The sequence below is a fragment of the Aulonocara sp. 'chitande type north' Nkhata Bay genome, linkage group LG20 (genome assembly GCF_057382095.1).
Source record: "Aulonocara sp. 'chitande type north' Nkhata Bay isolate Kocher_YH1m ecotype deep benthic linkage group LG20, A_spYH_male_GT1.1, whole genome shotgun sequence".
NCBI classification, from domain to species: Eukaryota; Metazoa; Chordata; class Actinopteri; order Cichliformes; family Cichlidae; genus Aulonocara; species Aulonocara sp. 'chitande type north' Nkhata Bay.
In genome coordinates, this window is record NC_141363.1 from 11,400,640 (window position 1) to 11,424,917 (window position 24,278).

At 38.5% G+C, this 24,278-nt stretch overlaps 1 protein-coding gene across 3 annotated transcripts in view; it reads right to left on the minus strand.

The window, feature by feature from the left end:
- The window catches only part of ptpn11b (protein tyrosine phosphatase non-receptor type 11b), a 35,165-nt gene that overhangs the window by 3,768 nt on the left and 7,119 nt on the right, over nt 1-24,278 (minus strand). Inside the window, exons 1-11 of one of the 3 annotated variants that reach the window (XM_086278864.1) lie at nt 21,989-22,126; nt 16,566-16,688; nt 9,900-10,094; nt 7,556-7,748; nt 7,219-7,338; nt 6,933-7,046; nt 4,694-4,790; nt 4,397-4,476; nt 4,063-4,218; nt 2,901-3,032; nt 1,955-2,109 (exon numbers count right to left, since the gene is read on the minus strand). In XM_086278864.1, coding sequence (XP_086134990.1) covers nt 1,955-2,109; nt 2,901-3,032; nt 4,063-4,218; nt 4,397-4,476; nt 4,694-4,790; nt 6,933-7,046; nt 7,219-7,338; nt 7,556-7,748; nt 9,900-10,094; nt 16,566-16,688; nt 21,989-21,996 — 1,373 coding nt within the window. In that variant the 5' untranslated portion in view covers nt 21,997-22,126. Of the gene's footprint in view, nt 1-1,954; nt 2,110-2,900; nt 3,033-4,062; nt 4,219-4,396; nt 4,477-4,693; nt 4,791-6,932; nt 7,047-7,218; nt 7,339-7,555; nt 7,749-9,899; nt 10,095-16,565; nt 16,689-21,988; nt 22,127-24,278 lie in introns of those variants that run through there. The other 2 variants (XM_086278863.1, XM_086278862.1) reach the window with 2 other exon arrangements.

The window sequence follows — 24,278 nt, forward strand, 5'->3', positions numbered from 1 at the left end:
CACTTGTTTTTATTTCCATTTATTGCTTTAAGGGAAAAAAAAAAATCAACAATTTTCATCAACAATCCCACCATTAATGTCTGCTGATGTAGACCGTGAAGGCAATGGACAATTGTGGTGCTTTCAAAGTAGTCAGCAGAAATCAGGCCCACTGTTTACAAATGCAGATAAGCTTAAAATGTGCTGACAAACTGCTGAATTGACTGCAAAACCAGAATATGGACTGTTGAGCTGCATGAAACCAAACCCCGCTCAAACTTGACTGGTAAACAGTGCTGAGACAACCAGAAGGCTTCTGCTATCTTGGTCCTTGCTTACAGACTGTGCATAAGCACATCTCTGTTTATAGAGGCGGATTTATCTGAAGCCAGCTGACCGCTGTGTTTAAGAGTCAGGTCAGTGTTGTCCTTGTGTTTACAGTACATGTTTGGATGGGTGTGTTAAGAGAAAGAATACCACACTAAAAAAACTGTTTAAAACATTTGGTATCAACATGTCTGCAAACGCAATAGACACAGTGTGTGTGCAAAACTGTACGTCTGAATTTTAAAAAAAAATGTTTTTTATGTTAATTAATTTGGGATATTTTTTTTCAAGACATTGCATTTATCGCAACAATGTGTGTGTTGCTTGTTTTGATATATCCATTAAAAACAGATCAAACAGCTGCCTGTTCTCTACAGACTTTTAATAGTTAGGCCCTCAAAATTACCTATTATATTTAGTTATATTCAGCGAGATTAAGAGTGTGTGTGTTTAAACCTTCATTTCTGAACGAACACTGAGCTTGGGACTTAATCGGAGGTCGACATTGATTGTGGCCGACCACATTGTGGTCACACTATATCGGCCGAATTAAAATGAAAATTAAAACTGACAAGTTGTTAACCAAACTGGCGTTCTTAACTCCAGATTATAAACCTTAATCATAGCACACCCAAGTGGCCAACTGGAAAAAAAAAAAAAAAAAATTAAACAAATTCAGTTGGTGAAATTTAGGTGCTTACGATTAACCCTTACAACCACAGGAGCATTTTCAGCTGGGGCCAGCCTGATTGACATACATTGTGTAGATTTGCACTTTTAGCTCATTTCAAAGGGATTCTGCTGATCTGGTGGCTGGACAGACTGCTGAAGTCCAATGTTCTTCCTCATGTTCACAAAACCACTTTGAACTTGCTTTGTGACTAACTCTTTGTGACTATGAAAGTAAAATGAAACTTGTAAAAGGAAACAATAAATAAATGTAAACACAAACACAGCCAGCTTTAGTTTCAACTATGAAACTATATTTAAACTATGACCAACTCACATTAAGAGGCCAAAAGTGTATATGCCACTATACCAAGTGCAGACTTTAACCAGCAGGTAGGGTTCCCAGGTTCTTGGTATTAATGTCAAAATTTGGCCACAACTCCAAATGGATATTCATCAAACAAGCTGGGGTTTTTTTTTGTTAAGTCTCAGATTTCAGTTCCTGGTTACAAGGAATTAAACCTGATGCTGAACTAAAGGTTTCTGATTCTGGGACACTTTCCAGTTGTAAGGAGCAGTCATCAATATTTTTATAGCCACTCTGAGTAAACTGTAGAAACCACCAGGAGTTCAGCACTTTCAAAAGTAGTCAAACCAGTTGCCCAGTACCGACAGTGCTATCACAGACAAGTCACTGAGATGCCAGTCGCACCATTTTGATATCAACAGACTTTCATCTTTCAGTACATCACTGGCTGATGGGATGCCTGCATATAAAAAACAAAAACAAAAAAACAACCACAACAGCAGATGCTTCTAACAAAGTGCTTTATGTATGTGTATGCAGAAGAACATAACTGTTATTGTCAGTGTGAGAAACCGATCTCTTTGTTGTTGTTTTTTTATAATCCCAACCCAGAATTAGTGAAGTTGCATGAGCATCCTATAATAAAATAGTCCATTTTCTTCCTTGTCATACCTGCAGTGGACGACAATTGGCCCAGTGTGTGGAATGGTGCTCTGGGTGCGGTTGACCTCCTCTAGGAACCAGAGGACGCCTCCAGGCTCGTTGGGCACTCCGTGGTCTGGCCAGCTCAGGTACTGATAGTGCCAGATGTACCTCACAGGCTCCTTCTATAAGTGACAAATATGATGAGGTGAAGTTACCAAAAAACGATTTAAAAACAAAAACAAAAAACAAACAAACAAAAAAAAACAGAACTAGCTATCGGAAAATGAAAACCAAAGGATTCCTAGAACCTAAGACATTTCCTCTCCAAATCAGCCTGATGAGACTGTGTTAATGGAAACTCACAATCAAATAACATCATAATTCTCAATAAACCAAAGTGTTGTTTGTGTTGTCACACCTTATCTGAATAGCCTACGTCGTGCTTCTGATCACATTTCTTCTGAATAAAAACTGAACTGAAACATACAGACCTATTCTGGAAACTAACTGGAACTAGACTGAAATGAAAAGAAAAAACTCAAATCAAAATTTAACCCATTTAAAGAAGAACTGTAATAAAAGTTAACAGAGGATATTCCATCTCTGTTGCTATAGCCCACCTAACATCCAGACTGTGTGTGTGTGTGTCCAAATATCACCCCTGAAATATTCAGTGTTCCTCACTGATCAAAGCAACAGCCTCTAAGCTTTCATTAATAAACACAGAAAAAAGAAAAGCAGGCACTCTGAACTTTTTGCTTATTATTGTATACACGCGCCAAACGCAGCATTAAAGATTTATTTATTTATGAATTTAGCACAAGAAAACTGAGCATGAGCACTGGATTGTGGATCTGTGAATCCACAAGTGCAAGCTTATAGTGTACAAACACAAGCATGTGCATGTGTGGTGTGAGATAATTTGTCCTCAGGTCAGTGGGTCGGCTCAGACTGGGAATAGAGCGTTCCCTACCCGGTCCAGACGTGTCACCTCCAGCTTCCTCAGGATATGGTCTTGTGCTGGCCGCTCGTCCACATTCCTCACCAGCACTTTTCCAAACTCCTTAGTGGCATGAAGGTCTGGCCAGTAACGGAAACATTTGTTCTAAATCAGAGCAAAAAGTAGGATTTAGTTTTCCATCCAGCCTAAAAGGTGACTGTTTGGCAGCAAAGGGTAACATGGATGTAGTTCTTAATATTCAACTCAAAGCTTAGATATCTATGGTTTTAAGTCTGCGGAAAGTTTTAAACATAAGCACAAATCTTGCTGTAATTGTTTTTATTTTCTTGGTTTTAAATACGTCTGACGTATGAAAGGGTTTATAATGGTGCATGCAGCATCTATTTACATGATGTACTTGATGTGTAAAGTACACAAAAATAGAAGAGCAAGTCGTGCCTGTGTGTGTAGATCTATGAATATTTTAAAGCATGCAAAAATGCCCAAGTGCCTGCTGCATTAACGTCTTTTATCAGTCAAACTGATACTGAAAAGACACAAAGTGTGCATTAAAAAAAATCAATAAATAATAAAATGAAAAATGCACTACAATGCTGGGAATGAAGCTTTTGATACTAAAAATTCCTGAAGCATGACCTTCCAACACTGTTTGATTTGCCCTCTCTAATGAAAAATACTGCTCTGACTGACGAGTATTAGACCATTGAAAGAACCCGCTCATCTCGAGCAGCTTTTCAATCAGCTTACATGTCATATCAGCCATCTTTCTCCCCTCCCCCCTAAACTTAACACACGCCATCATTGCTACTACATGACCGCACACCAATCTACAGCCATCTAATAATGCTTTACATCTGAAAAAGCTGAACAAAAATGAGTGAGAGCAAACCACCAGTATTTCATATAGGGCAATGCATAAAATGTGAGCATTTTAAATTAAATCAGAAATATGTTTTTATGTTGACAGTTTTTCTCTTCCATCCACTGAAACAGGATAAAGAAAAAAGATAACAGCAAAAGAAAAATTATATCAGGAAAAGTAAGACATTTCCATTACGTCCATTAGCTTTCCTTTAGGTATTTTGTACATGGAACTAGAGTTTCACTGCCCCACAGACCCTCTGCTAAAATATAAAGCTGCATATTTGGGGGACGCTTGCTGCAAACTGCTCACCCGTCCTCGTTCCATCTCCTTTGTGGTCATGACAATTACATGTGAATTCTCCTGATACACCATCTTCCAGAAGTCAACGACTGTGTTTTGTAGACACCCTTGGGTGGCAATGAAGACTTTCCCCTCCTCCACAAAACGTCCATCTTCATGCATACTCTATGGGTGTGAGCATGAATGATAATTATGCAGCTATGATCACATGAAGATGAGAACCTAGCATGCTACCAGATAAATGTTCTCAAAATCCCAGGAATACTCATTATTATTACTACTACTATATTTTTTTATAATGCATTTGTTGATACACGTCTTATCTAATGCTGAACACACTCACTCTGATATAGTTGGCATTGATGTAGTCTGAACCAGGAACATCAGGATCCATTTCCCTGATTTCAACACGTGTCGTGTCGACTGAAAACACAAAGTAAAAACTATTAGTACACAACAAAAAGTCTACAGCTTTGTGAGACCACACTAGATTTTGTCCCCTCCCCAAACATAACATAAAGGCTGTGAGCCATCAAAGCAAAACTCTGCATGCTCTGCTTAGGCCTCTATGTTGTCTATTTGTGTCACTTTCCACAGGAAGTTGGAGAGGCAGGAAATGGCAGGCTGCTGTGTGACTCACAGGGGAGGATATTCTTGTATCTGTTTTTACTCTTGTTTTCTGGCTTTTGGCCTTCTTTCCGGGGATACAGCAGTTTACACTCCTGCTGCTGAAGTACCTGAAGATTGACAGCAAAACAAAGAGAAACACAGAGTTGGGGGAAGTTTCGAACAAAAGGAAATCCACAATAATGGAACTGAAATTTAAAGGAAGACAATTATATATGAGCTACTCTAGATTAAAGTTAACAGTGTAATGGGCTTTTACTACAGCAGGGGTCACTCTGGAGTGGAACAATAGGAAAACGGCAGCATTCACATTGCACAATGAAGAGGAAGCATTTCACCATACGAGTTGTTATTAACAGCACAGTTCTTTATTTATACTTCCTATTAAAATTCATTTTAGAGGCCGGCTCTGCTTTTGAAGAATAGATATGTCAAGCAATTATATCAATCTTTATTTCCTTTGCAATGATAATTAAAACCAGGTGTGCCATGAATTAGGGCTGCCACGATTAGTCGACTAGTCACGATTACGTCGACTATCAAAATCGTCGACGATTAATTTAATAGTCGACGCGTCGTTTGAAGCTTTGTAAGATCACAAAAGACGCAGGAATAAGTAGTAGGATTTAAGAGTGTAATAACGGCCTGAAACAGAAGATGGCAGCACTGCATGTACAAGGATGCCAGCTGCCGTTAAACCCTGAAGAAGAAGAAGCTGTGTCCCAGAATTCATAGCGCGGCCATGCTCAGTTTCCAACAATGGCGGCAGCTAGTTAGTTTTAATGTTACTCTTATTATTCATTCTGGGTCACAAAATAAACATTTTACACATTTTCAGGCGCGAATGTAACTGTGTAAACCTCAAATACGGCCTGATATCCATTTATGAGGACATTATACTACTACTGTTATGTGGCTCTGATTTTTCATAAAAACAAAAATCAGGTTTTTCTTTGTTTATACATTTATCGGGCCCCAATATGCCCAAATATCAAAGAGAAATTAAAAATGCATGCAGTGGAAGAGTTCGGGTCTTAGGAGGTTAAACATGATATATAAGTCACTTAGAAAACTTAAAAATGTTATTGTTTGGCTTTTTTCAGTATTTTATTTGTTCCTGAGTAAATCGGTTTGGCTGAGATTAAAGTTATAGTTTTTACACAGCTGAATAAACGTCAAGCAGACAACTGATTATCAGAAGTGTGAGATGCTCGAGAATATACTCCAGTGTCCTGTTATATTTTAGAAAGCAAGGAGCAGACGGCTGAGTTTATTAAACTTCACCGAAACAATCTGCAAATTTCATTAAAATTTAATAAACTATTATCTTGTCTTTATTTTTAGTTAGCACATACCTTAAACACTTAAAGCTGTAAGCTAATGATAGTTATATAAGAGCAGATGCTGCTGGTGCAATAAGCTGTACGTTTTACGTTCAATGGATGTTTGAAATGATTAGCCGACTAATTGCAAAAATAATCGGTGACTAGTCGACTATCAAAATAATAGTTTGTGGCAGCCCTACCATGAATACAAATCCAGGTAGACTAGTTATTATTCTTGCATCGTTTTCCTAATTTCCTTATCCAAATAACCTACACACCAAAAACCTATTTAATTCACTGGGAAGCCGAGTCTCACCACAAGCAGTTGACCAATAACGAGACAAACCTGCACGAGCACTGGGCTTATAAATATGAGATAACTAGCTACTGCACCCCGACGTAATAGAAATGGTTCACATTATTGAATTGTCAGTTGCATGAAAACGACATAACAAGAAGATGAATGCATGCCACAAGATAAGCTAAGCTTCAGCCAGTTTCATTACTCAAAGTTTAAGACAGCTGAAATACATTTAGACTTCCCATGACAGACAAAGAAATGAATAACTAAGGAAAAATAAGACCCACAGCTGTAAGTCTGCACAAATAAATGACAGATGAAAATCAACAACAAGCAGCCAAATGGGTACCATTTTTTTTATGTATTTTATATAGTATGAGTAACATGTCACATATATGAAATATGAATAAAAAAAAAATGAGGCTTCTTTCTTAAAACATACTGCAGTGGTTAAAAGCTGGACTCACAGGCTACAGATGGCACTCAATACGATAACATGAATCAGTTCCCCCAGTTATGTCAAGCCTATATGACTCAGCTCATCAGGTTATTAAATTGATTTTAATAGGATAGAGGATATAAATTGAATGAGTGACTCTGGTAGTGAAAGTTTAAATGGTACAGACCTCGAATTCTTCCCAGAATCCTTGTTTGGGTTTCTCAGAATTGTCTGCTACTTTGTTGAGCTCTCGTACCCGGTTTTCAATGTTGGCAGCATTTATCCTCGTGGCATTAAAAGGCTGTCATTGCCGGGTTGGGACAAGATGATTAAAGATTTGATCAGTTAACAGACCAGAAAAAAAAAAGAAAGCTATTTTGACACAAGAAACCTTTTCACATCAACCTTAAAATTTGAACCCAACTAATGCCTTTAAAGCCTGGATGCTTTCATTTGTTCAAATGCTCCCATACCTGTTTGAGGTGTACTACAATGCCACTTTTTTCCACCATGGGGTTCTTTTTATAGTGCTCCACCAGGTCAGCCAGGGTGTCAAACCTCTCACCACCACCCACGTCGTACTTGCCGTCCTGCTGAAAACAAAAGTCGATAATTCAACAACTTCACAGCTGGCCAGAGGAGTTCTTTGAAAAAATAAATAAATCATGACCTACTTAAAAATACAAACTGCCCAGGTTAAACTAGGATGAGTAGGCATTGTAAGCCACCAATCTGAAGCCACAAACATTACCCAACATCCTCCTTACAAGATTCAGTAGATCTTAGCGGGCCTGGAATTAAATATCTGACCTGGTAGTGTATCATCACATGGGTGACCTTGGTCTTGCGATCCACATTGTCATGTTTCTCCTCATTAGTGAGAACAGAGAGGACAAAGTCTCCCGGTTTACTCTGGCTCTCCCGTACCAGAAAGCTGCCGGCTTTGCCTTTTTCCGTGAGCAGTTTTTCTGCGTCTCGACCTGAGAGGTGCCCGTGGTACCACCTGGAGAAGAGTGGGAGAACTTGAGTCTGGAAACAATGATCAGTGGCAGACTGAAAACTTAAAAGATGGCGTTATGTGAAATATGAGGCTTTCTCAAAAGTAAACCCTAGAACACCACGAGAACCAGAAATCCTGACCATGTGTTTGACTGCCAGGTTTTCATGGTACTAGACCATTATTACTGCATTTATAACTACCATTCACATGTTTTCATTTAATTCAAACAAAACGAATTACTCTCCTTTTGCTATTACTATTATTAATTTATCTTTATTTTTTTAACTACTGCGCCTAAATTCTGCCCATTTTGGATATTTTCGGTGAATATCTGAAATTAATTGTGTGGACATCACACAATAAATACAAAGTTGAGGATGTTGAGACCTTTTCAAGAACACAATGCATATTAATATTTTTGAGTTTTGGGGGGTTTGAAACATTCGTCAGGCTTTGTTTACCATCATTTTCTCCAATTAGTATAGAGACTTTAAAAGCAGTCTTTGGGTGAATGTTGTAAGGCAGAACAAGTCAAGGAAAAAAAAAAAAAAACCAAAAACTTGACCAACTGAGTGGGAGGACTAGTAATACGCTTCCTGTTTCAAAGGAAAAGTTCCATATTGTACCTTTGAGGCTTTAACATAATGCATGTCTATACATGTATAGTGAGCGTAGACTCCTACTCAGGAGTGAGAGTGTCTCTTATATGACTGCCGCCTCACTCACTTACTGATGTTAAGATGAAAAACTTGCATGTCTGCATTTTTTTTTTCCCTGTGGTGAGCGAGAACACGGCGGAAGCTCTGACAAGAGATGCATGTAGAATGGAAAAAAACCACATAAACCAAAACCATACATCACAAGTCGTTCTAAAACCTAAAAAAGAAACTAGATATACATATTGCAATGTGCAGATGTGCTGAAAAAGGAGAGTAAATAGCCCCGCTCAGCACAAAACTGTATTAGATTATCATTTTTGTGCAAATTATTACAGAAATATGACCACCTAGCTTTCTAAAAAGCTTCCCGTAAGTGTGTGAGTGCATGCATGGATTCCTAGCATTAATACAACAGATGCAGAGGTCTCCTGTTTCAAAGGAGGTGTGTAGGTGTGACGAAGTGCAAAGCTGCATCCAACCTGTGTACACGCTCTGAAGGATGTGTATATCTGGTGAGTATCAACAAAAAAAACAAAAAACGAAACAAACAGCAGTATCGCCCACTTAGTTTGTTCAAAGATTTGTAACATTTAAACATGTGACTGTGAAGTGCAATTGCATAATGTTGGGGTGTGTGCAGAGTAGTGCATTAGCTCGACGTATTGCATGTGTAAACATGTTTATACACTTTTGTGTACATAATGAGTTAATGGCCGATTTGAGCCCAAATTATAATTGACATCATTATAACGAGTCACTTAATGTCACCTGATATTTGCCATGTTGTTTTTTTTGTTTGTTTTAAAAATATATATTTAGTACCCTGTTTGAGACTCTGTTTTTGCTTTGCAATAATTTATTGCCACATATATTAGCAATTAATGAAAAACACATCCTTGTAGCAATGAATGAAAGGGGTTGTTTTGAAGCCATAATATCTGAATTTAGTTACGACTACATTTCATATATTTACAATATACTAATCTTTTAACATCTTATCAAGCTAAATATTTAATCTTTTTATTTCTACTCATTCACAGTGTGGTACTCATTCATTGTACCACACTGCCAGCTTTCTTATCCAACTTGTAAATCTTACACTGAAAAGTAGATCTCAAAAACATAATACTTAACAAATAATATAACAATGCTCCTGACTCTAAAAGATTGTTTTGCCCACAGTGTTTTTTCCCCCCCTACAGACTGACATAGACCTCTACCACTGCACTGGTGGTTCTCAGGTGGTTTAACTGCTTCTCCTGACAGGATGAGATGCAGTAGTGTAACACCCTGAAGCAATAACAGTAAGAGTTAACCGTTTGTGGCCAGGAATATAGTTATAAGTCTTAATAAAAGTAATCAGGCTGACCTCAGAAGTTTCTCTCTCTTCTCTCACAGTGTTAGCTCTGTACAAATATTATTTATCTGCATGTGTGGGCATTCTACATGTACAATGACAATAAAGGGCTATTTCATTCTTTTTTGGCACTGGCACCTCTCAGATGTGGGGTCCTTGCAGTTGAGCGGATATTTAAGCTCAATGACGTCACCATTCCTCTCGCGCAGGAGGTCCTGTTGTTCAGTGTAATACTGCACCAGCTCGGCCAGTGTGGCGAACTTCTCGCCTCCATACAGGTCATAGTAGTCACCAGTGTTCTGGATCTTAATGTGGGTCACCTCATCCTTACGCCTGACGGGAGAAAAAAAAAAAAAAAGAAAAAAAAGAAAAGAAAAAGAGGAAATTCAGTCAATTATCATTTATTTATCATGACTGTAAACAGCAGTAGACTCACTCCAAAGTAGTATTTTTTTCTCTGTGGAATTTTCCCTTTCACTGGTTCCCCTGCAGACATGTAGGCACCAAACACATAAACAGCCACCTACACAAATACAGAGTATATGCTCATCGGGAAAAAGGACGGTCAGAGGAGGATGGGGGAAGAAAGAAAGAAGAAGAAGAAAAAAAAACAAACAAAAAAAAAAACCCTCCCCCAAGCATTAATGCATATAAATTATAAATCGTCCAGCTTATCAAGTAAGCCGTTCCTATTTTAAGATCTAAAGAGTGCAATCATTTCACCTGTCTCCTTTATTTTCCTGCACTTATCTACCAATTGTATCACTTACCAAACTGGGGCTTTTTCAAACTTAAACACGTTGTTTTATATAGCAAAAGCTTTTAAATGACAAATATACAATTCAATAAGCAGTTTTGATAAGCCATGTCAAGATAATTAAGACTAGGAACACCACAAAACTGCAAATAACTGATGCATTTAATCTCAAATCAAACATTTTTGACTTATCTTCTCAGCAAGCATGATCTTTTTTTTTTTTTAGTTAAATCCTGTAGTTTTCATATCCATTTGGAGGAAGGCTGTACTGTGATTGCAGGAACGAAACGCATGCAGCTGGCAAGTTTAAAGACTGATAAGCCACAAAACATTTGGTACCACTTTGCATATTCAAAGTCCTCTGGCTGGTTTGAATAGGTACATATGAATGTGAATGCACACTGACTCACACAGACACATATGCTGTACTGATCTATAATACATCTTCCTGAAAGCAAGTGAAGAAGAAATAAAAAAAAAAACTAAAAAAAACACCTCAGCTGATAAATGTACTTTGTAGATGGCAAATGGTAAAGCAGATTTACATAGCAGTGATTCAGTCCAACAGTTTTTCCCAAGAGAGAAACAAAACATTTTGTAAACATATTAAGTAGGACAACACACACACATGCACGCACACACACACACGCTCACAACGCCCCCCCCACCACCAGATTTAGGGACCACAGGGGAGTTAGTCAGGCAGTACAGACCATCTATCTAATCTGCAGGTCGAGATGCAGCAGTCTCTTCTCTCTTTCAAAATGATTATCAGTTAATGGTCATATCAAATAGCACAAAGCCCATTTCCCTCCATCACTTTTTTGTTGTGCTAATGAATTTTACATTCCTTTTTTCTTTCTTTCCATCCTCCCACTCAACATATCATTAATCCTATCCTCCATTCTTGTATTTATCTGTCCCATAATCTATCCTTCCCTCCACTCCCCTCTCTCAGTGTGTCCTGGTAATTGCTTCATGGCTCTATTAGTGGCTGTTGGCAGGATGCCACAGGTCTATAGCTGCGTTACAGGCCCCTCCTCAACTCTCCGGCCAAAGCCTCCTGTTCTCTAAGAGTTTAACACCATTAACTCTGTAATGAGGCAAACGCATCCTAACACATTTTCATTCTCTTCTCTCAAAATCTGACATTGTTTAAGAAATCCATATAAGTCATAAATGCTTTGGTCATTTCAGTGATCAGGACAGAATTTGTTTTGTTTCTGGATCACTCCAGTCTGTTCCAGTACACATTAACCAACACTGTCACCATTCTGACAGGAGTACATGCATAATTACAGTTGCTGGCATTCACAACCATAACATTTATTGCCATTAAGTAGTAACTCTGAACACCTGACAAATACAGCATGAATTATTAGGTACATCAGCAAATGTGCAAATTATGTCAGGTCGCATCCTGATGCAGAAGAACAAATAAGAAATTTGATTAAAACTTCCAAAACGCATCGGATGGTTAACGATCCAGCAGTAGAAGACAGCAGTTACGTGCAAAGCTAGCAAGCTGGTGCCCATATCCTCAACGCATCATGCACAGCTACTCTAAAGACAGTCTCCTACTGCTGCTGAACACAACTGAAAACTGTTTTTAATCTTCATTTTATCAGGTTCATTTACATGTAAAGAAATGAAATGATTATTTATTTTAAAAATATTTAAAAACAAAAACAAGCATGCAGGAAAATCAAAATGAAAAGTCAAGGAGAATTAAACCAACTAAATGTTTATTATCCAATTTAAATGCTAAATCAGTGTGTCCAACAACATGTCCTACCTGTGACCTGGAAATGCATCTTACTGAACAATCCATTTGATACATCACAGGTGATGTATACAAGAGGTGTGACAGATGGACTCTAAATAGAAAAGGATTGCTCAGTAAAGGCTGTATTAGTCATTTAAAATGATCCGCTGCGATTTTAATGCCTGTACGTTTCAGCGTTATGGTAAAAATGGTAAAAGATTCAATGCCAGCAGAGTCTCACAGTGTGTTGCACTTCAAATTTAACAAAGTAAATGTATCATCAACACTGTTAAGCTTATGTGACAGATCATGAAATCCAGCAGCAAGTTGCAACAAAACAATGGAAGGTTGAAGTAGCCATGTCACATGACTCAAAGCAACGTCAGTTAAAAAGAACAGATCAGAAGCATCGATTTCTCATCGTGTTAAATGCTCTGCTCCTGCTTTCTCGTGTCTCGGATGGAAGGTGAGGAGAGCAATGCAAAAATGCAAAGAGAGGATAGCATACATGGGAGTACACTAATGCACCTCAATTTCAATGAGTGATTTTTGCTGTTTTTTTCCCACTGACCTAATAACCTAACATCAAATATAAAACGGGCAGTAACACAACTAATTTTGTTTATTTGTTTTGTTTTTTAAGCTCAGAGTGAAAACTAAACTAGGAAAGAAGGATTAAAAACATTTGTAACAACAACAAAAACAACGCCATGCATGATCCAAGCTCCCGAGCAGCAAACATTACTGACCAATTTACCAAATTATCCCAAAAATACAGAATATTTAGCTTTTAGTCAGATGACAAAATACATAACCTTTACAATCTTTAACTCACCGACTCAGCATATATACACACACACATAGTGAGTCACAGTAAAATTTAGTAAGTTTGATTTAAAGCTTGATTAAAATTGCATTTAAGCTGCACCAGAATCCCCTTTTGCTGAAAACACAGAGAGCATGCAACATGACAGTGCCCTTGATTATGCTATGCGCCGGTTTACATGGAGGGAACCCAAGTGAAAGCACAAAGACACATGATTTGCACTTCCTCTACATCTGATCACCACATTGTTAAACTGCAGCTTATTAACAACCAGAGCTGCTACCAGATCACAATACTGCACATGTGCAGTATTAGTCTCCATATTCTAGCCACACCACTGCATAAAAGTGAAGGGTTGTTTTGTTTTTTTTAAATATAAATAATATATAAATCAGTTTTTCTAAACTAATACACTGACAAGATGAAGTCCACAAAACACAGACAACTGAGAAATGGACTACTTAAAAACCACATACTTATCCATCTGCAAAGCCTAGGACATAAATTATTGCTTGTTTGCCCTAAAGCTATTCCAAGCAATATTTTTGCACTAATAGATCCTGACACTTCTGAGAAATCTCTTTTAAAGTACACTTATCAACCTGAAGTTGATACAGTTTTGGCCTCTACTTCAGTTCCTCTTTATGTGTTTTTCAGTACAACTACACCCTATTAACCGGACTTCTAAAAGAAAAAAAAAAGGGAAAAAAAAGACAAAAACAAATATGTCCCAAAAAGAATTTCAGTATTTAAGCATCTTCTACATCTCGAGACTGTCCCAACAGAGAAAAAACAAAACAAAACCCACCATAGCAGAGTGACTTGTAACAACTGAGAAACCTGCCTGTCAGCCTACATTTTCATAAGCAGGAAAAGGTATCCAAGCTCAAAGACAACCTCTAATATTTGAGCATATGGACAACAATCATTTCTACTACTGGCAGTTCATAACAGCCATCGCTGGACTAAACAATAGCTGTACTTCCACTGCAATTAGGAAGGTGAAGTCTAAACACGAGCTGAGGAAGTAAGCATCAATAATTCATGAGTAGACAGCATCCTTATGGTATTGTATATGGAAATGCTAAAAACGGCTCCGACAGCAGTCTCGGCTGTCGCGTCACTCTCTGTGCTGACCTGCATGTCTTTTTCAAACTTTTAAGTCTCCAATATTAACGGAGGGTGTTAAACCAGGCAATCTCATGAAGTGAGAAAGAACATTAGTACAGAGACCTGCTGAAAAGATCGTTTTCCCCATGCTGACTAAATATAGTGTGAATATTTTTCTTCTGCAAATGCAGTTAAAATTCACAGATTGGTATCCACAACAATAAATGGTGAAATGCTACTTGAACTTGACTATAAATAGCATGGATGCAGTGGAAACACATCTGAGTAAACCCAGGCTAGAATTACATAACACAGAGGCTTGAAGAAAATCCAGTCGCTCTCTGTGGTAATCTGCCCTGCAAAAATTCTCTCTTAAGATTGCCCTTAAAATTTCTCCTTGACTTCTTTAGAGGCTATAAAGAGCATGAAAAATGATGGAGAAAACTTGACCAGACTTTTCTCCTTATAAAGTTTGCCTCGTATATAAATTAAGGCCAAACTTTTTCCATCGCAAACTTTCCCCATCTTTGAATTTTCTGAAACTCTGAGCTGATTACATTTTCAAAACCCTCAAAGAGCTCTTATTAGCGTTTTAGACTTCAGAGAAGCAGCTATGTCCGACCCCCTCCTTCTTATGTTCACCTCGTGGAACAGAGTAGATGGGAGAAAGGGAGAAACGAGGAGATGATGTTCGGAGGGAAAGATAAGCAGGGAGGGAGGGATGGACCTCAATATTCATATAGTTATAGATGCCAAGACTGACTATTACGATAATCAGACATGAGTCATTATGGCCTTTCCAGGCAGCTACATTTGGTTCTCTCTGGGGTTTTTTGTGCGATTCATCTAAAAATTAGCACAAGCTTGCACAGTCATATTTTTGTAATAAACACAAAATAAACCTTTATTCCCATTTCTAATATTTTCTGCATTACTTAAAAATGTTTTTATGTTTTAGATGAACTTCAAGTGAAACAATTAACTCAATTTCATACTTTGTTTTGTGTATTGCATTCAACATATAGTATAGTGAGATCAGTAGGTGGCAAACAAGCAGCTTTTTTTTTTTCTTTTTTAAATTGTCAAGTGTTTTTATTGTGAAGTTACACAGACTCTTCCTTGCCCTTAGTTCAAAGTGACCTACCTTCCGTAGCAGGTGGTGAGTCTCTGCAGCTTGGCCACTTGACCTCTTTGTGCATACATCTGTGTTTAAGTCTGTCAAGATCACAAGCTGCGGCTACAACTTACTCCACCGACCTTCCTGTGTGTGACATTTACTACAACCTCACCGCAAACACAAACCACAGGCAGCGAAGGTCAAAGCCTTAATAGGCCCCTCACTCTTTAACATCTTTTAAAAGCCACTGCCTGTCTAACTACCCCGTTTCCCTTTCATCTGTTTTTCTACATTTCATTCTCCCTCTTACTCGCTCACACACTCTCCCTTGCCTAATGTCACTGCCAGCTACAGTCACAGTAACAAATGCGTCTGGGCTTTCTTCCAAGAGCTTGGCCGACTGATCCATCTCTTAAAAGCTTCCGTTGCCAAGGAAGAGCCACTCTTCAAACTCTCTCTTCTTCTGTCTCAGTTTGTTTCCTGCTCTCCGTAATCACCACAGCATGTAGTGCACAGTTTATTTACCAGAAACTCCACACCACACATACTACACACAGTGGTTCTTAAAGAGATTAAGAGAAATAAGGCGTGAGTGACAAGTTTGAGTGAACACTTTTCTGTGCTTGTCTAACTCACTTTAATTTAAGCCTGCTGTCCAAAATTAAGATTTTCTGGTTGTGTAGTGTCAAAATTGACAAAAATCACACCATGGAAAGTGTTATCCAACATGTTCTTAGAAACACTTGCGCAAAACAACTCCCGTTTGATACAATTTCTCTACCCACAGGCGAAATGTGGAGTCACTTGCTGAGACACCAGTTTCTGAGACTCTTCTCAGAAAAGCCTCGTCTCTCCTGAGAATTTAACATCCTACATTTTTCAGACCAGTGCAGTGTTACGTCTTATTCTCAGGCTGAAAACTGACCAGTACAATTCTCGCTGAACCGAGCACCTTACCTTTGCACTCCTGAGGTTTGTTTGTGTAATTTTTGATCATGTAGTCACACAGGCTTAGTTATTTTTAGACATGGCTAGATTGCCTTTAAATCACTGTGCATTTCCTCACTAGCCCCTGTCAAACACCATAATCAGTGTTTTCCATAGATAATCACTTGCCTCTCTAATCAACCAAGTAGCTTGTCCATATGACAGGAGACCCATGCATTTGAGGATTTAACTTGGTACTGTTGAGAACACTGAGGTTAAGTGGGGGGCACAGATACGTTTACCTGACAGAGAGGGTAAAATCCCCCGGGTTGCTCTTGCTCGGCCGGGCCAGAAAACTGCCGTGGACTCCCCGGGTCAACAGGAGCTGCTCTGCCTCGATTCCGGTAATGTTGGGGTGAAACCACCTAAATATTTGTGCACAAAGAAATGGCAAAAAACAAAAGACTAATCAGTGCATATATAACTGCCATACATATTCGAGTATTTTACATCAAAAACGTTGATGGACTTGCAGTGCTTTACCTCCATTGGTGTACAGACCTGTTATATAGAGTGGTCAAAATGGATGTACTGTAAAACTGGCTTTTGCCTACAACAGTTTATACAACACTGTACAAAAACTCTATTGATTAATTCAGCTATGTTTTATATGACTGCTTTCTGCTATCATGACACTGGTGGACTAGCATACAGTGTGCCTTATTTAAAAAGTACACGTTCTTCCTTGATGAGTCAATGAATACATACAAACTGTATGTCCTGTTCTGGTTTGAAAAGGAAGGACACCAAAGTTTACAGTTCTGCAAAGCCAAAGCTAATAATTGCATGTTACTTCCTCTCTTGCCAAACATGACAGGCAAATATTTATCCCGACCATTTCTCAGGTACAGTTAGAAGAAAAATGATCATGAACACTTTGGGTTCACCATGATTGCAGAATTGATTTCTAACAGGAATACAACATGTAGTGTGGGCTTCACCTTAGGTGGCAATATGGAAATAGTTTGGCTGAACACAAATATACATTTCATGCTTCTTGAACTCACAGTGTAATCAGTCAGTGAGCACACTGGAAAAAAGTAAACTCTTGAATTTAGTGACTCGTAAAACCCCCACTAATAACAACCACCACCATCAGATGTTTCCTGTTGTTGCTTTTGAAACCATTTCTGGAATATTTTTGATTAAACATGTTTCTTCAGCTTATGTCACAACATGTGAACTGGGTTATGTTCAAGCTTAAGAGTACAAACATTTTCTTCTTTTATAACCAATGTGTACTTGGGGAAAAAAAAAAAAAAAAAAGAAAAAAGAAAAAGAAAAAGATCTTTTACGGTTTAATTACTAGTTCTGTTGCTGATTACAAGGCCCTGAAGTATCCTCAAAGCATGATGCTTCCTCCATCATGCTTTGCATTTAAGATGAGATTTAAGTGTTAATGTGTAGCATAACTTCAACTCTCTCATCTGTTCATGGAACACATCCAAGAAAGGTATGAAATAATTCAGTTTATTTCTAGAGGTGTGATTTCCTTTGTAGGTTTTGTCTATCAAACATTTCTTATTCTGATATCGTACTGAATATTCTCCACTTGTAGACAGTTTGCCTTTTTCTTAGTGATTAATACGTCGGTTGTTAGAAATGCATTTGCAGCCTTTTGCAGTTGTGCATTTCAATAACGCTTCATCTAATACCTCTGAAAGTTGTGATCGATGCACCAAACCTTTTTGTTAAGGAAAGCAGACTTTATAAACAAATGAAAAATACAACTCCTTGTGTGTCATTAGTATTAAAGAGGCAGTGAGAAGGTAGTGCCGTAATGTCCCAGTGAATGGCTGTATATCAGCTGTGTGGATTTAGAGCCCATGTTTAAGCAGGGATCATTGGGTTAAACCTCCCCAACTAATGTGTGCCATTGCCGGCTAATCCAACGCACCACTAGCCATCCAGGACTGCATTATTGTATCAAAGTACAGAGAGCTGACAAAACTGACATGAAATAGAATAAATAAACAGTACTTTGTGGTCCATCATGGGTGACACAAAAAATTGCAGTGGTTCAGTGACATAATCGCTTTTATAAACAGGCTCCAAAAACCGTGCCATTTTCAGAAATGTCAACACATTTGGCAAGAGCGTAAAAGCTCTCCAAACTTCACTGATAACAACGTCATTCTCTTCCTATAATACATGAAATTCATTTCTCAGCCCACAAACTACTAATACATGATCAGAGGTTGAGCAACGAAAACTGGCACACAGGTACAATCTCATCTGGATTAGATATTAAAAAAAAAAAAACTTTCCAAAATGAGTATGAATCCTAAAATAAAAAGGCATTTCACAAAAGTGTCACATGACTTCAGGTAGCCAAGATTTTGAAAATTATTGGAAAATGGTGATATCTATCACACGTCTTTGTCAATATATATTAATCTCTGCACTGTAGTTCAAGTCCCAGCAGACAATCTTTCAGTGCTATATAGTCAAAGGAGACATTCAGGAGTCAAGTCCTCCAAGAGAAACAACAGTGTCAAAACAGAGACCTCGTTACTTACAATAAAGTGAAACTGATTTATACACATGAATAAATTACCATTATTGTGCACATGATCTAGCACTTGGCAACAGTATAACCAAGACTTCCGGGCACGACACCAAAGGTTGTATATTAATACTTTGAAAACCAAGTGCTCTTCACTCCCACTGCACACAGAGAATATGAATTGGACAATCATTTAACTGCATTATTCCTGAGAAGATAATATCTGAAAGCTTTAACAGCGGGCGAGCATTTAGGCGTTGCCGTTTTTGTACACTGTATGACACAAACTCATGACAGTAGGATAAAAATAAAACTCATGTGTCAGCTCAGCAGATCTTGTGTCACCTGAGAGCGGCAAATACACATGAGAATACTTTTGTGGTCACTGCTATTGCAGGGTCTGAATCTCAGCTCGAGTTATGCGACACAGTGCTTTCTATTAATTTCCTTAATAACTTGAAACCACGGTAACGAGGATAGGTAAGCCTGCTCTTGGGGCTTTAGGCTTTACTAACTTGAGGAGAAAAAAAGTATCAAATTTAATACATTTTAAAAGGATGAAATTCCTTTTATACACAGTCTTAGATATTGATTTTTATTTAAGTCACGAAGTGAAACTGACAGCATCTACACCACAGAGTAGCCTGACCTGCTTTGACAGTGGAGAAACATGAGAAGAGTGTGGGAGAGACAGGTGGGGTGAGAAGCAGACAATACAGGTGCAGGGGTAATGATGCCAAATGTAAGGGCGTGATAAATGACAGAAACTAACAACCTTGTTGTTGTTGTTATTCTTGTGTATGTTGGGCGGGGTCTTCAATGTAAACAGACCAGTATGACATAAAAACCTAAAATTTATGAATTCATGTGAACAGAGACTCATGTCCAGTGAAAATGAGACCCTCAGCCAAGACCTGAACCTGACCACTTGCAGCTAACAGACCACACCAGCCATCTGACAGACATCTGACCCAGACTAAACCTGGCCTCCCTCTTTAACTTTACCAGGGGGCAAAGCAGCACTACAACACGTTCATGCTAGCAGACAGATCATAGGGGAGACTTTACAACTAACTTGGAAATGTTTACATGAGGATTTGTCATAAATACGTACAAGAGTAGAGGGTGAACTGGACAAGGCATTCCTTGTAGCATTAAATATCTCTGCAAGCCTATTGGGGATATTAAACATGGACAGACAGGAAATGACTCAAGGGCAGTGGGAGACTGATAAAAGTAATATCTGAAATACTTAACGTAGCACATTCATCTGGCCGAGTATGTTGTCTCCAGATAGCAAAAAAATAAATAAATATATTATAAACAGGAAAACTGTTACGGGCAACACAATAACGATATTCCCTTTTAAATATAATCAAACTTTCAGGCTAAAAGAGCCTATCTAGCCTATTTCATTTTTGCCTTCCTCCATACATGTTTGTCATGTACTGTTCAATTCAACAAAAAGTTGTTAGAACAAAACCTCAAAAAGACGGCCTAATTAACCAAGTTCTTTAATGTTTTTGGTACTGATGATAAAACACAGCACTGAACTGTTATGGTTCAAATTAGTCCAATAGATTCTTTTTTAAACTTTTAATATATAAATAACAATATAAAAACTAACTATATCTCTGTGAATTATTTAGGCAACTATAGTAAACATACTTTCAGAATCAAAGCAATGACCCATTTATATGGATTAAATGTTGCACGCAGGAAAGACAGCTAAGGTTAAGACAGCACCCAGTCTTGAGATTGATCGACTCTTCCCAGCATCTTTGAGAACGCGTCAGGGGACCTCACTACACATATAGTATTTTTCACACAAATATTACTTGGGAAGGCTGTGCAAGTATGTATGGTGACTTATTTTAGGATTTTATTATTTTTATTTCTTTGGCCATCTAAGAATATAATGGATAATTCCCCCCACCCCCACTCTTGTTTTGAATATTCAGCTGCCCCTCTAGTGAGTCTCTCATCCTACTGTTAGTCTCCAGCTTCACCATACTGAACTACAGCTGGTGACAACAGCCTTTATACTTCCCTGGGGATCCGCTTAGAGAGCAATGCTAACCAGCAACTGCAGCAGGCTGAGAATTGGTTTATATATTGCTACAGAGACTGTAGAGCAGAACAAGAACGACAGTGGCCAGCTGGAGTCCAAGTTGCTGGAGCTGGAGGCCGTCAAATGTAATGTAAGGTAATGTAAAGTAAATGTAAGTGTGACTCACTTGACAGCTAAATATTTTTAATAATAACTTCAGAAAGTGCAGGAGTACATTTTTCATCTGTAATTCAAGCTTTCATTATTTTGTTACAAATTAGATTCCTTTAAAAAAATTTTTTAAAAAGCCTGTGGTTTTTGAGTGCGCTGGTAATTTTCCTTTTGCCATGAGAGTAAATTATTTGTAAGAGCATTTAACCAAACATTTTTGTATCATATCATGTTACTTATTTAGGGATGGGAATAGTTACAAGCAGAGCCGGCCAGTGCCTTTAGGTTACTAGAACGAGGAGCCAATAACAGGTCATGGGTGGTGGACAGATTTGTGGTATTGTTTTTAATCCTATGCAGATTTATACTGAAAATAAAATCAGTGGGACACAAGTACCTTATGTCATTAATCCATTTCTAATCCATCAGAGCATGTCTGCAACTCCACAAGTTATCACAACAATAGAAATGGGCTGGACCAAATATCGCTGACAACAGAAGCAATTACAGCAGACTGTTCACTGTGCCAGGTTTACAGAGGCAAGAGTGCACCTCCCCCTCTGTGCTAATACAAAAAAACCCCAAAAACAATACAAAAACCCAAGACACAAACAATTCAACAACATTTGTAACAACTAGAGTGTACTTCTAACCTCTTAACTTCACATTGACACATTGCATCAGTTATGTCAAGGCAATATTGCATTTGTATGCACACATTAAAAAAAAAAAGTTATTAACTGCCAGGTCTCCACATGCTTTCAAGTTTCCATGTTATACTTAAATTCTTTCTTCAATGCATTTAATTAATAAAAACTATAGATATAAAGGCATTATTAAAAGGAAGAGGATGTGCTAAAGCAGGGTTAGGGACATTCCTATTGAAAACAAAAAATAAATAATACAAGACAAGCTGAATGGGATCATTTCTGCCCTACCTCACCATTGTGGTCGAAGCTTGCCACAGCCCCTTGCTTCAGCAGCCTCAGAGCTTAGTAATCCAGCACTGGGCACTGTTACACAAGGGAGGGTGGGAGGGAGAGAAGGAGATATAGAGACGAAAGCGGGAAGGGTGTAAAAAAGTGTTAAAAGTGTTACTGGGTTAGACTGAGTGAGACAGAGACGACAGAAGTGGAGGGGGTGCTTTGTAAGAGTGTGTGAGAGAGAGAGTGAGAGAGATAATGTGCAAGAGGAAGAGTAGACAAGGGGGAGGGGGGCTTTAATCTGGGATTTGGATGAGCATGAGCGGGCCTGATACCAGCACCCGTCAGTGCTATCAGCAGCCCCACGTCCCCACCCCCTCTTCCCTCCTTTGCCACCTTAGATGAACGTGACAGGCACTAGCTGACTGTAGGGCTGCCACGATTTGTCGACTAGTCACGATTACGTCGACTATCAAAATCGTCGACGACTGATTTAATAGTCGACGCGTCGTTTGAAACTTTGTACGATCACAAAAGACGCAGGAATAAGTGGCAGGATTTAAGAGTGTAATAACGGACTGAAACAGAAGATGGCAGCATTGCATGTACAAGGATGTCAGCTACCGTTAAACCCCGAAGAAGAAGAAGAAGAAGCAGAAGCAGCTGTGTCCCAGAATTCATAGCGCGGCCCAGCGCAGTTTCCAACAATGGCGGCAGCTAGTTAGTTTTAATGTTACTCTTATTATTCTTTCTGGGTCACAAAATAAACGTTTAACATATTTTCAGGCGAGAATGTAGCTGTGTAAACCTCAAATATCTGCTCAGTTTATCAGGACACCACATATTTTCAAAAGCGCTCCGACGTTTTCGGAGACATCTGTTACCCACTAGCTCGTTAGCGAGCCGGGGGCTAGGCTCACTAGCGCCGTGAGAACACCGGACTCCCCGCAAATCGTTTTCAAACCCACCGCCTCTTTCGCTACTCAGGTTAAATATATATGAGTCACTTAGATAACTTAAAATGTTATTGTTTGGCTTTTTTTTTTAGTATTTTATTTGTTCCTGAGTAAATCAGTTTGTCTGAGATTAAAGTTATAGTTTTTACACAGCTGAATAAACGTCAAGCAGACAGCTGATTATCAGAAGTGTGAGATGCTCCAGAATATACTCCAGTGTCCTGTTATATTTTAGATAGCAAGGAGTTTATTAAACTTCACCGAAACAATCTGCAAATTTCATTAAAATTTAATAAACTATCATCTTGTCTTTATTTTTAGTTAGCACAGACCTTAAACACTTAAAGCTGTAAGCTAATGATAGTTATATAAGAGCAGATGCTGCTGGTGCAATAAGCTGTGACTAGTCGACTATCAAAATAATCGTTTGTGGCAGCCCTAGCTGACTGGTAAACCACCATCTGCCGTTCTCCCTTCAGTCTCACTTTCTGTGCCCCAGTTGTACCCCCAGAGGGTCTCACGCTAGAGTTCACTCTGATCCTAAAGCTAATAGAGCCTTCTCTGGCTACGGGGTCCTCACCATCTTGTCTGAGGCTAAATACAACAGCTGTGTTGCCTGTGCCTGGAGATTAAACATGCCGTAGTTACACCAGATCATAGTTAGTCATCGCCAAGCTAAAGCCCTCAATCCAGCCAATTCAGCAGTATGCCATTAGCCTATTAATTTCACATGGGTGGGTCAGGAAGCTTTACACATGAGTTAGAAAATAAATGCAGAGAACAAAAGCTGCAGTTCAACTCTTAACTACCTTACAGTGAATTTTAGATTGTACAACAATCTGAAAGGACCTGTATAATCTGACTGAATCTACTTTAATTATTATCAGTCTAGTATCTGCAAATACTATTATGAATGCAAACTACTTGGGGTTAAACAAATAACCACCTAAAGAGTGACTAATAAAACAAAGCACCTGTAACCACATAAGCTGTTTTGGGAGTTTGTAAATATCATCCCAAAGACAAATTCATACTTTGCTCTGTTCACAGTGTATGTGGGATATGCAGTCAGAGCTATAAATGTGTGTGCAAAAACTACACACCATTTTAGGGGTTAGGTAGTCTAGTAGAAAACCATTGAGATTCAAAGCTGCCCAATTTATCTCATGAGATCCTAGTACTACTTTTCTTCTGATGCCCATAGATTCATGTTAAGTTTGAAGATTTAAAATGTACAAATGAAAGCATTAAATTACAGACACACTAGCAGAATAATGCGCAATAAAGTGCAAAATTATCTCCTGATCACAGCTTCTTACATACCAGAAGTATGTCAAATTGTAAATATC